Source organism: Dromaius novaehollandiae, chromosome 19 (assembly GCF_036370855.1).
Source record: "Dromaius novaehollandiae isolate bDroNov1 chromosome 19, bDroNov1.hap1, whole genome shotgun sequence".
NCBI classification, from domain to species: Eukaryota; Metazoa; Chordata; class Aves; order Casuariiformes; family Dromaiidae; genus Dromaius; species Dromaius novaehollandiae.
In genome coordinates this window covers 9,593,982-9,607,494 of record NC_088116.1, presented here as the reverse complement: position 1 = coordinate 9,607,494, position 13,513 = coordinate 9,593,982, and the positions used below count along the sequence as shown (strand labels likewise).

General features: G+C 42.2%; 1 protein-coding gene across 4 annotated transcripts in view; it reads right to left on the bottom strand.

The window, feature by feature from the left end:
- The window catches only part of LOC112987339 (SPNS lysolipid transporter 2, sphingosine-1-phosphate), a 144,740-nt gene that overhangs the window by 44,453 nt on the left and 86,774 nt on the right, over positions 1–13,513 (bottom strand). For all 4 annotated transcript variants that reach the window (XR_010392299.1, XR_010392300.1, XM_026107199.2 and 1 more), the window contains exons 4-8: positions 12,507–12,658; positions 10,200–10,266; positions 7,219–7,361; positions 5,886–6,038; positions 4,104–4,293 (exon numbers count right to left, since the gene is read on the bottom strand). Coding sequence is in view for 2 of the 4 variants with exons in the window: in XM_026107199.2 (XP_025962984.1) it covers positions 4,104–4,293; positions 5,886–6,038; positions 7,219–7,361; positions 10,200–10,266; positions 12,507–12,658 (705 nt within the window). In the remaining 2 variants the exon portion in view is untranslated. The remainder of the gene's footprint in view (positions 1–4,103; positions 4,294–5,885; positions 6,039–7,218; positions 7,362–10,199; positions 10,267–12,506; positions 12,659–13,513) is intronic.

Sequence of the window (13,513 nt, the reverse complement as noted above, 5' to 3'; positions counted from 1 at the left end):
AGTGCCTATCTGTCTACATCTTCATTGTTTGAAGTTCTCTCTGACATGGGGGTAAGACTCCCACATGTACTCTTGAATCTGAAGCAAGTCTAACTCCATCTCAGTGTTGGGCAATATCGATGCCTCAGAAGCAGATAAGTAACCAGCACCATGTCAACAGAAAGTTCCCTGGAGCTGAGACTGAGAAGCTGCAAAAGCTCTATGGCAAGGATTTAACCTGGGAGTTGCTGTTTCTTAAAGATCATAAAATGTCTTTGAGGAATTGAAATAAATGCTGAAACTGAGGTACAAAAGGAACTTGGAACAACGTCAAAAGGAACACAAAACCTCTCTCTCTAGTCATCTTGAGATTTAAATGAAATGTTCAGTCTGGAATCTGCCGTTCAAATGTCTGAGCACTGTGATACAATGTTGCCATAGAGCTAATGGGTTTCAAGAGACAAGTTTGAAAACCAGCATTTAAGAGAGTATATATTTCAGATAAAGTGGGACCTAAAGATAGGCAATTACTATTTTAAGGAGCTGGACAACAATACAGAAGTACACATGCTGCAAAAAAAGCAGAGTAAGAACTGACTGGACTATACAGCAAAGCAAGATTGTAAAAGGCAGAAATGCAAGTGTCTGGGCAGCTAAACCATACAGAATGCTGTTTCGTTCCACCTTTCCAGCTAGTTCTACCACAGCAAATAATATGCTGGATTAGTATGAAAAGATTAGATACAAAAAAGAAGCCTGTCTACTGCTCCAAACAGGAGTGGCTGCTGCAGAACAGGAAGAGCTGCTGCCCTCAGGGATCAAAACCACCTGCAAGACAGGACTGAGCAGGAGAAAAAAAGTACATGCATTCAGGGGAAGAAGAGAGCAAATAGTTGACAGTCTGTAAGGGACAAGGTGACCATGCTAAGGGATATGTAGGTATTTTCCAGAAAACCAAAAATGCCAAGAAGTTAAAAAAGCAAGGGCTCTGCTGATTCTTCTGGAGCACTGAATACTTAAGTAAAGTGTCACCACTATCAGTTGAAATTGAAACTCTGGATTGCTAACTAGAGCAGCAAGGGAGATGGTGATCTGCTTACCGTCGAAGCTCAGTGTGACAGAGCCCACCTCTTAGGTGTCCATATGCTCAATGTCAAACTCCAAGTTTAGGCATCTGAATGGATGGAAGTGATAATTCTAAAGTTCTGAGCCAATGAGATGTGCAAAAGCAGTGACCCGTCAGTTTTAGCATGGTGTGAACAGTGAAAGAAATCTAAGGACAGTCACAGTACAGAAGGTCTGGAAATGTCACCATGATGGGAAACAGACCAGAACATTGCTCTTGCCTTTCACAGTCATACAGAACTCGCAGACACTGCTGGTCCTCCCTGTCCCAGGACATAGTTGTCAGGGAAGCTATCAAAGATTTAAAAATCCACCTAAAAAGTCTACTGCATTCTTTCCAGGACAAGCTACTATCATGGATTTTGAGATAAGGAAGGTAACCTAATCCATCAAGCTGTCCCTCAAATCTAGGTTTTCCAACTCCGGAGTCAGGGAATGCACACTCCTCCATTTTGGTCCAATGACATTTAAAACAGATAGTAATGGGAAACTGCTACAGCCTGCAGCCTTGCAAAATAGGTCTCCTAGTGAAGTAAAGGGAATTAAGCATGCTGGAAGCCTGTAAGATTGCAATAGCTTTAGATGGTATGGAAGAACAAGAGCCTACACGTTTGAAGCTTGCCTCGAAAAGCCAGTTCAGCCAATACGTAGCACCACCACGGTAACTCCCTGTGTTAGGTTGGAGCTAGCAATGTCTCATAAGACCTGTTTCTCAGTGGGATTAGCACCTGTTACACTAAATAGCAACAACAAGAGGTATTGTGTCACTGTTCTTCACTCATATGAATTTGTAGCGGATGGCTTGTCTACAGACCTTCTAACTTGAGGTGATTTACAAACATTAATGATCTAAGCTACCCTGATCCTCCATAGGCTAAGAATTCTCATTTTTCAGAGACAAAACAAAGTTAAATAACTTGCCCACTGTCACATGCAGAATCTATAAAGAGAGTTCAGATCTCCAGTTCCCCAATCACACTTTAACTAGACTCTCTTATCCATTTTGCACATTAGTCTCCAACAGCAGAGAGAAAACAGATTTAGGGCTATGGAGAGGCAGTGTTACCTGCAACAAATGTGTGCATCAGCAAAGACATTTGTATTCTTCACACATCCTCCATATGCAGATACAACTTCCTTTGTAAATCATTGACTCTTTATTAGATTTACTGCTCATGCATCATAAAACAAATTGCTTCTAAGATTGGTTAAATAATACCATCTATATTTATATATTCACACAATGAAGAATGGTCACATGGAAACATAGCAGCTCAAGAGCCACTGTCTCGCAATTAAAAAAAGACGACCTAACAGGAAATAAAAATGAGATCAATAACCACCTTTTGTTGTAAATTATCTGAAAGTAGTATTTCCAGCTTAGAAAGGGAGGATTTTCTGCATAAAGATACTAATCACCACAAATGAACATCTGTCATCAGGTCTGAGAAAGGAGACAATCACAGGTCTTGCTGTGCAAAGAGCTGGAGGGAGGGACAGGCAGAGGGATGTGGCAGATCTCTTCATTCAGAATCGGCTGAGAATGAAAGCAAGGTTAATGCTTTGCCAACCAGTAGTACTCCCTCACAGGTTGCCTGAGGTGGTCATTTTTCTGCTGATCATTGAACCACAGGTTAGCTCTAGACCATGCTGGGAGCCAGATGACTGGAGTCTTCTTCTGACACCTTCTAAGTAGCTATAGTACATATTCTCAGGTCTGTCTTTATGTTTTTAAACTTTCATTCTTTCTTCTTGTGTTTCTCCATAATTATGGCAGCTATTGGAATATTATGAAAATTACCATGGCTAAAGCACTGCTTGATATATACAGACAGAAGAAACTGCAGTAGATGGTTTGCTTGGTTCATTGTAAATGAAGTTCTTGTTGTTGGATCGAGCGTACTCTGCTGTGTGGAAGCTACATAGGGGCTTTCAGAAACGATCCCACTACACCCGCCTTCTCAAGCTGTCCCTTCAAACAGTTACCAGGCTTCTCTCTGTTACATCAAAAGAAAACCTCGGACCTTTTCACTGTACTGGATTTCTACTCTCTTCACTGAAAACAAGATCCTGGCCTGAGGCTGGATGGGGGATGGCTCCTGGAGCACTGGCAAAAGGGGAAGGGAAGAGCAAGGCATTTCATCTCTGCTGATTCTGAGCCAGTTTGAGTATATCTGCTCACATGCTTTTGCAGTATAGGTACATCGCAATTACTATGTACTCACGTATTTTTCACTATGTCACCACTAATTCATCCAACTGAGAAGTTAACTGCACAATTGATTTACTAACCATCCCTTTGGTAGCTTCACTGTATATTATCTCAAGTTTTCCTTCCCCCTGCATCTGTCTGGAAGCATCTGATGTGTTTTATATATACTTAAGATTATAAATACTCTGGGAGGAGCCATTTTTTTAGTCTGTATTTGTGCAACAATAAGTACTGTGGGTTCCTAGGTTATGACTAGGACTTCCAGGTGCTGTGATAATACAGATAACAACAAATTGAAATTATATGGTAGTTACTGTTGGTCTGCAGCAAACTACCTAGTAATGGAAATTAAAGGTAATTACAGGTAGCCAAAAGGATGCCCACAGACAAATTATACTGTAATTATAATTTGGTACCACTGCAGTTACAATACCCTTATTATAAGGGAAGCTATTTTCCTAAACCAAAATATTAGGCAAAAGCAATAGCTCTATTGATAGTCACAACACCACAAAGGCAGGGAACTGCGGGTTTCCATGCATGAGCCATCCACAGGTCTGAATTCAGATGGCATTTGGTGAGAGGGGATAAGCACTGAGATACCATTTTCCCTCCAGGCACATACGGATAGTGCCAAAATAGCAAAGAGCAAAATAAAGGACATTCAGAATGGAAAAAGCAAGACCAACATCTCAATCTTCCTGCAAGGGAGGAGGCACAGAGTCTCCTAAAGAGTTAGGTGGAGAGAGTAAGAGTGAGACTGGCTCATGCCCACGATTATACTTACATAGGCTCCCACAATGCTGCTCTTGGCAGCAACGAAGATCAGACAGATGAAGATGGCTGATCCTAGCATGCCAACAGCACAGACAAGAGGATCAGCTCGCTGGGTTTTTAATCGGCACCATTTGGTTGCCCCGGCCCCTGTGATTACACCCAGGAAACCAGTGAAGCATGTGATTGCTCCGAAGATCAAACTATTAAAACAAAATATTGAGAGAGGGTTATTTTTTTAAGTTTATTAGGGTACACTGACTGATGAAAATCTGCACATTGGCTTTGCAAGCTTAAAATAAAACAAATGAGCCTCCTGCTGAGTGCCTGTGAATTTCAGCACCCTTCCCCTGAAATTAAGAAAAAGACCGCAGATGAAATTCAGGCTTGTACAAAGCCTTCGATCAACACCCAAAGAGACGCAGAGGACTCATGCTGCTTCTTTGTGTGGAACTGAGCTTCCTATAATTTGCATTGTACAACTAATTACGTACAAACAAAACTAAGTAATAACCTGCGCATTGATCACGTAAGGGAAATCATGGATAGAGCGGGCACTAGGAGGCTTAAGAGAGTGGAAACCTAACAAGTATCTAAATGCCATAGACATACATAGTTCGACTTTCTAATTCCTTTCAGCCCACTTCAAAAAAGGCTGATTGGATTCTTTTGCTGTTGTATTACATATTTGAAATGTTTTTATTTAAATTTAAAGAGCTGGTACCTGTCAAGGATTCTCTGTATTGTATGTGCATGACTTGGATTATAGAGTCTTTGGCAACTACATTAAAGTCGCTTCAGGCTGGCTGAATATATATAGGTGTCGTCAAGGAGTGGAAAACTTCCCTTTGTAAACAGCAGATGGGCAGTCTGACTGGAGCTTTATTTTCTGCTAACTGCATCTTTGCGGAACTGAGTGAGGCTGCCCGCTGGGCTCCCTAGTCAGTGGTACTCCAAGCCACTAAGTAGTTCACTTGTGACGGGATTGTGTCAGCTAGAGCAAGAAGGTTTTCCTAACGTTATTTTTTTCTCAGAACCTAAAAAGCAAAAGAACTGGCAAAAGGCAGTTTTTCATATCTTTTATTCACCTGGAGAAATGCTTTTTTAGGATTTTATGTTTTGTGCCATCATGGTAAAGCACAAAACAATGAATTACTTTGCACTGCGTATGTGCTGCAAGCTAGGTTATATAACTGGGACTGAAAAAACAAACCACCATGTAACATCAAGCAGTCTAGACCAAAGCATCCCAGATCTTTGCACCATTCTTTAGCAAAACCCATCACACACAGCAGTACACAGAGCAAAGAAACACACTGAAGCCCTCCCTCCCACAGAAACAAAAGTCTTCACAACCAGTCCCCGCAGCCCTTAGGGGAACCAGACCAAGCCCTGAGTAGCCAGACCATAGCCGCCACAGCAGCTACCCCAACCTGCCAGCTGATTCTGCTGCTGTCACAGAAAACAGTGAGAGCCTTAAGAAACCTCATTCTCTCTCAGCTCTCCAAATATATTCTGAAGAAGCAAAGACTTAAAAATCTCTTCTTTAACTGTGTACTAGGGTCTGAGAACGAAGACAGAGCTGAGGTCATCTTTTCTCCCTTGGTTTCACTCCATGTAATGAAGAAAAGAAGAGAAATAAATCCCAGTTTACAATTCCAGCATTTCCTACCATTGTTGCGAAGACCTAGAGGAAATTACAGATATTCTAGTAACTTGACTCCATGGGACTTGCCTGTTTCCTCTGGGAAATACCCTGCCCCCAGTCTTTAAAGCAGTGGAGCATGAATCTCACCTATCTTTGGTGCCACAGGGCTGTGAGCTGCAGGTCTCTGCTGTTTTCTGCACGACCTGTGCTCTATGAAGGTAGAGAGGGATCCACATGCCGAGTGCCCCTGTAGCAAAGGAGACAGCTGAGGTGGCCAACGATGAGAAAACGTAGCTGCGGCTGTGGAGACACAAGAGGCAAATCTGAGGGAAGGTTTAGTGGAAAAACCTGAAAGAGCAGGAGTCACAGGAGAGGAATTGGTGCTTCAGTGGAAAAACACAGCTTTCCCCCACCCTACCCACCTCACTTTGCCAAGGGGTAAAGCTAAGATGATGTACAAAGCAATGTAGAATAAGACCTAGGGAGTATTTCTTCATACATGATGCTGTATTGATAATAACATGCTTAGCTCTTCAGTGGTGCTTTTCAAAGGGACCATTTTTCATGGGACCACTTCAGAAGACAATCAGTACTCAGTCACTGGGACATGATGTGTGAATTACAGTGCTATCACCATAATACCATCTGTTTACCTGGATTACCAGTTTTCCCTTACCCTTCCCATCCATGGCACTGGGCCATTGCTTTTGGATAAACTACCAAAATAATTGAGACAGAAATACTGGTAGATTAACCATCATCACTCTTCATAGTGCTTTGACACTAGATGACAATACCAGGAAGACATCCTAGCCAGCAGTTCCAAGAAGAATGAGACTCTGCAAGATTCTCGTCAGACTTCAGATGTTAACTAAATTCATTCGTGCAAGTATTTGCACATTCACAGGCAAGCAAGTGCAGCTGCTTAAACACTTAGAAGCATATGATCTTTTATGCACATATACAAGTGACCTAAGGACATTCTATGCACGTACATTCAGTCACTTGTGTCACAAGTTTATATATATACAAACTCGCCATGTTGTGCATGCTTTTGTGTATTTCCTCCTCTGAAACTGCTCTGGTATTTAACTCTCTTTTTACCCTCACAAGAGTAGCTCTTTCAAGGAAGAAAAAGGGTCTAAGCATCTGAACAAGACTGGCACAACAATTAATACAAGAACACAGCAATTTCTACACTTCAAAAGCCTTGATTTGTCTGAAGTATGAGCCAAACAAAGCGGGCTCTTAGATCTGAATCTTGGAAAGGTTAGACCAAAAGCTGGAATCCTTCTTTGTCATTACAGTCAATACCTACTAAAAACATAACTGTTATTTTCTTTCCTAGCTCCACAAATCAAGCTTCCTGCAACTCCTTGCACGTTGCCACATTCCCGTCTCAGAGTATTAAGAAGCATAGGCCATTTAATGCTCAAATAAAGCATTAGAGGCAAAGTGTATTTGAGCAGAGTGCTCTTACTTTCTAATCAGTGCCTTCATGTCTCTTAGCCACGAGGTTCGAGCTTTCAGCTGTCCCCCGAGTTGTTCAACATTTCCTCTTTTAGCAGCAGGTACGAATATCAAGATGAGTGTCCCTGTTATCATACCCAGGAGTGGAGATACCTGCAAGAAAGGAACAGGGAATTAGCACAGGAAGCCAGCAGTGTTTGCTTTGCCTAGTCAGTAAGAAGCAGATTACATCGGTTTTGTTTCAGCGACCCGACTCTTTACAGCTAGCCAGAATCAGTGTCCATGCTCTGAGGCATCTGCTCCTTTTCTTCCTCCCTGGCATTCCCTGGGCTCTCTTATCTCACTCTGGAAGCATGCAGCTTTGAGAATACTCTGATTAAGGCAATCAACTTCTTTGTATTATTAAAGTACCAAAATTCATCTTAGTACAGTTCTTCGGTGATGTTTAACTCTTTGAAAACTTACTCCCAGCTGGGCTAAGAGGCCCACTAATTTTGGGGAGAATATAGATGCTTTCTAAGGTCATTTAGGCCAGGTGAAAGCTTTGTGGAAGTAGGGAGCATGCTGGCTTTGAATAAAAAGCATCCTTGCTTGACATGCATCCCTTTCCATGTTCTTCCAGCTAACCCACACCGGCTTTCCATTTTGAGGCATCTCTCTCGGATTACCACAGTGTGCAGCAGGCCAAGAAATCCTGAAAATTCAGGCTGGAAGACAGGAAAATGACACATTCAAGGGTTAGGTTTCCCAGTCTCCAATCTCCTCTCTCAATCACTAGACAAAGTGCAAGGATCCCATGGTGCTTTATGAGATACGAACATGAATCCTATTTTGACACGGAAACGCCATCATTGTTAGCATGAAAAATAGCTCTGCTAGGAGAATAGGAACATGGATTTTCACCAAATTCTCTCTTCTACACATGTGATTTTCAAAATGAAATTCCTGTTCCCCCAAAATGTGCCTCCAATAATAATCTGAGAATGGTCTATAACTCCAGAGCAGTGTTACAGGTCCAAAGGCGGCAAACTCAAACCTCTTGTAGGAAAGGGAAGATGAAAATATTTCAGAACTGGAAAGTCAGAAAAATCCCTCATCTAGGGATAAATGAAGACTGACGCGATCCTTATCACAGCTGAGCACAGGGCACAGTACTGTTAAAAAAAACAAAACAACAACCCCCCCCCCCCCACACACACACACGGAAATGCCTGGGATTTTCTAGGACCATATAATTTCAAGCCCCTCTGATTTTTGTTTGATGGCTTCCTCCTCCGGCAGGACAATATCCCTTGATCGCTCAGTAATGAAACACTGACATAACTGCTAGATCCAGAGACAAAGCTGCCGCCTGCTGAAGTGCCCTTCTGTCTCCTTCAGCCCATTGAAGTACTGATTATTCCTGATCTCCCCTGGATTTGGAGACCACAGGAGATCATAGAGTGATTCTGAGGGAGATCCTAGCACATCTTGCAACAGTGCAATGATTGCCACAGGGATGGAGGCTGCTTAATGCTGATGGCTGGAAGCTTTCAACACATGCTGTTTTACTAGGAAAAATAAGCAACTCTGTCCTAAACAACTCTCATGGAAGTGTGCAACTTCCATCATAGATTCCTTATGGTTTTGCACAGTCAAGGAACCATGCATCAATGTGTCATTTTTAGCTGAAATCATGAGCCCATAAGACATACGACCTTGTGAATAGCCTGGATTAGTCAGGACAGCTATGGAGATGGCATCTGAAGAGAAAGACACTAGTGATGATTTCTTGCACAAAGCAACCATTTGGGGTTTACTGACAGCGAACACCAGATCACTCCAACGTATCAATCTCATTAAACCCCACTGACCAGAAGGAGGGGCTCTGGAGTTTCTTCTTCCTCGTGCTGGCCTGTGCTCAAAAGTCAATTTTACCCTTAAAGCATTTCTGCTGTTGAATGAGGTAGCCACCTCTTTGGTCCGAAGCTTCAGGCTATTAAACTTAATTGCTTATATTATAGGTTCATAGCTGGACTCTACTCCCCACTCTCCTGGCTGCAGATGAACTAATCGCTGTGACTTTCCTGTCTTCGCTTACCCTTGCTGGACAGGGAAGGAGTTGTGTCACAGACAGGCCCATTTGCTTGAGGTGAGAACCCATATATTTTATCACCTGCTGTTATAAATGATGTTGGCCTGGGCTTCATGAAATTCATTGTCTTCATGAAATGCCAGAGAACGCACCTCACTGTGGCTCATGCCACCCAGACTGCCAAAGGTCAGGGAACAGTTTTGCTGGCCCGCTTCCTGCCAGCTCTTTCAAGACATCTTTGTATGCACAATCTGTTTGTGCGTATGTGAGTGGAGTGTATTATCTTTTCAACACATTTATCAAGGTCTCAAGAGGTTAAAATAGAAGGAAACCGACTGTCTCAGGGCAGAAAAACAAGCGGAAACTGGAACAAAGTGTTTTTTCCTCAAAGCAGGAAGCCATTCTCAGAGTTTCTTGACAGCAGGGGACTGAAAGACTATGGAGTTGATTTAAGGCCAATGCCTCATCTTCCCAACCCCATCAAGGAATCATGGTTGACTGATAATAAAGTGCTTGGAAATTTGTTGCTCCCAGGCAGAGAAAAAAAACAAGTACAAGGAGCCAAATACACATACCTTTCCCATTTGCTCAGTGAATGCATCTGCTATTCACTTAATATCCTTATATGTAGTTTCCAGTCCTTCACCATCTATACATAATAACAGGTTGAAGATTGGTGTGATACAACCCTTTTCCCTCCAACATGGATCGACAGATACTACTGTTATTAAGACGTTATTAAAATTGATGCATAGGACTGAATAAAGCCTAGGGGAATCCTCACAAAGGACTGAGAGAGAGGTTCCCAAGAGCATGGCTGATGCTTACTGAAGGATAGTTGGGAAAGTTCACAATGCGTAATTTTACTGAGGAAAAAAAATTGATGTGTTATCAAAAAAAGTAAAAATGCTACTTGCCCGCAATGCCCAGTGCCAGTCTCCAGCAACCTGCTTCACACTTGACCCAGTGATGTATCCCAAGCCACTGCAAGTAACACAAAGATGAGAGTCAGTTTTAATATAGTATCACAATAATAGATGTTCTTAGTAAAGATAACAGCATAGTCGCACTCAATTGTGCATCCTAGTCTCTCTTCTCCTGCAGGAAGAAACACGGGGCAGGTGATGAAGTGGATGGTGGCTAATACATAACTCTTCCCAGCACTGTTGGTCTAAAAATGCTTGAGTCTGGTGGAAATTCAGACACTGACATGAAATTCATGGCTGGTCCTTCAAACAGTGGATGGAAATAAAGCCCCAGAATGAATTTGTTTCACAATTCAATTTCTACATCACGCTTTTCTGTGTACTAATATGAATGCTTACAATGACATCTTCAACTCTCAATTAACAAAGTGCCCTTCAAGGACACACCATACTCCATCATTAAATTGTTTTTTTATCATTTAATAGAATTTGGTTCTAATTACCCACGAAGAGACCATTTTCCATAGCCTATGAAAAAAACAAAAGGTACATGCAACACAGTCTGATGGGAGAACATCAGACCTGATGTCTGAAAAACCTGACTAGAGATAAAGGAGCAAGGGGACCCTCAGCCACACGCTCAGAATTACACTGTTGTAACAAAAGAAAGTTCACGAGAGACCAGAGAGGTGAATGCAGCCGTGCTTCTCTAAAACTGAACTGAATGGATGTGAACAGCCTTCTTTCAAAACTGCAGCATTTGTTGCTGAGATTGCCTTTGCTAAAAGCTGCCAGGACTGCTGCATGGCAGCTGTCAGTTGTCTCATGCCATTATTGAACAGTCTTCTAAGTTTTGGAGGTTGCCATCAGTCGTCACCCCAAAACTGGGCTATTTACAGAGATGAGACCCAAAAATCAAACCGTGGATCCAAACATCCCCTGGATATTGAGATAATTAAGACCCAGAGTTGGGCTGAACAGGTTGAATATTTGTCATTACAAATCATGTCTGCCTCCAAGACACTGATTTATTGCTAGCTGTACTTGAGCTGAATTCTCTCTGGAAACATTCACTATCTTTGGTCCATTTGGATAAATGTTCTTCCTACCAGTTAAGGACTTGGCTATCTCTTTTTCTTCAAGAGCAAAGGGATGTTTGTAAGTTTTATCTCAAGGGTGACTGCTCTAACTTGTAAAATGTATGTTACCACCCTAAACCAGATGTTTTTCTCGACACTGGGGGGATTTAACTGCTGTCCAGGTTTTCCCTACTGGAAATGAACTCTCAGTGCCACTTTTCCACAGGAAGTTGTCCACCTCTGGGAATCGGCATGCAAGCTGTTTGAACCCACCCTGTCTACAGCCTCACAATAGAGGGTCAGCCATTAATTTAACATAATAAAATAAAAAGAATTATAGAATCCCTCCTGCCCCAACAATCAGATACTGCATTGGGCTGATAAGGGAACTCGTTTGAAAGAAAGTGCCAGAGGAAATAATTACTCTAAATCTGAGTCTGTCTGTTGCATTCATCAGGCGTCTACGGGTTTGGCTGTCCTCCACTGCTCTGCATAAGGTTGAGCATGAACACTCATTACAGCTTCTCTATTCAGCCTTGTCTACACTAGACTTAACAATTTCTCTTCGTTGCTATTTCAGCAGCAAGAGCACTAAAATGGACTGGCCTCTGCTGCTGCAACTACCAAGTCATCTAGACTGACTCACATTTTTCACACTTAGATTGACCAAATTCAAAGTTGAGCAGAAATTGAGTTTAAACTAAAAATATTTTGAAAAGTCAAATTTCAAATCATGTGTTATATAGCATATCTATCTTGAAACCACAGATACTTATATTGCCATACAGAAGCAGGCACCCATTTACCCGCTTTGAATACAGTCCTGTGTCTTAACATAAGAGATCTTCTAGATTTCACAGTGACCTGAAAGATGTTGGCTAAAGGAGGCTTAGATCTCAAATGAATCAAAGCAGCAATTAAGAGAACCAATACAACATTTTTCAGACAGAGAATCTAATATAATAGTGCTCCAAAAAAGAGCAAGTCAGCAAGGGGGGGGGGGGGGGAGAAAAGAACTTCCCACTAATTCCCCAAAGTCACACATGAACCAGGAACAGGGCTAGAATAAGAAAGTAATTCCTGCAACAAATTAGTCACTGCTCACAATATTTTCCTGTCTAAACCATTTCAACAAAAGACAGAATTATCTTCCTTAGCAGCTTAAGACTTGTGCTAATTTAAAGTCAAAAACAGATGAAAAAAGCATTAGGTCACTTACCTGCCAAGAGGAATTGCAAAGTAGAAAACAGACAGCATAAGGGTCCTTGTGTTTTTGGTGAAAAGGTCTCCTATGATGGTTGGAGCAATAGTGGAGTAACTTGCTTCGCCGATGCCCACCAAACCTCGTGACAGCACGAGAAGCCAGAAATACTGAGAAAAAAAAGTAAAACATCTTACAAGGATCTCCTTACCTTTTTGGATTCAAGATGGACAATAGTGAAATCCATCCGAACAGAGAAATACCTGCCCATGTGATGCGAAGGTGACAACCTTGTACCTTTTTTTTTTTTTTTTTTTTTTTAACCTCAGCCTCCTTTCATTTGTCTCTTTCTGGGGAATAGAGGGGTTATAGTTTTTGCAAAGATTTATAGGCATGAAGGAAAAGTACTGATAGTACGCACCTTTACCCAGTCACACTTGAGAAGCTATTCTAAGGCAGGCAGAAGACCCTCGCTTTGTTCTCGGGAGGTAGCTCACTTGTAAGCCTAAGTGCCAGAAACGCTGCACTGCCGGAGGAAGGTCTGGGGAGGTTGGCGAGCTATAACAAAGCCTCCTCCAAGGATCCAGCAGAAGCAATACCTGCTGAGCGCAATCACGGCCTCCCCGGCATGCCAGGGGACAAGGTAAGGCGGGTGAAATTCTAAAGGCTCTTCAAAGCTGAAAAGGAGTTGAACCTGCGGTCCCCAAACTCATGATTTTTTCCTTGATTAGAAACTACCGAATGAGGGAGGATTTTCAAAAATGCTAAGCACTGATTTCACTCCACTTCCCTTGAAAACAGCATAAATCTTCCCCTCACAGCAGGAAGGCAGACATAGCCAATACTGAACACTTCTGAAAAACCTCAGGTTAAAAATTGAGCTGAGATGCACATGGCTATGAAAGGACGACACTTGAGCTTTACTGGGAGCTATCTGAACATAATAGAAACACCAGTCTGCTCAGCAAGCAGTGCCATCAGGTGCAAGATTCAGAGCCACCCTAGGCAACTGAACCTGTTGCAAA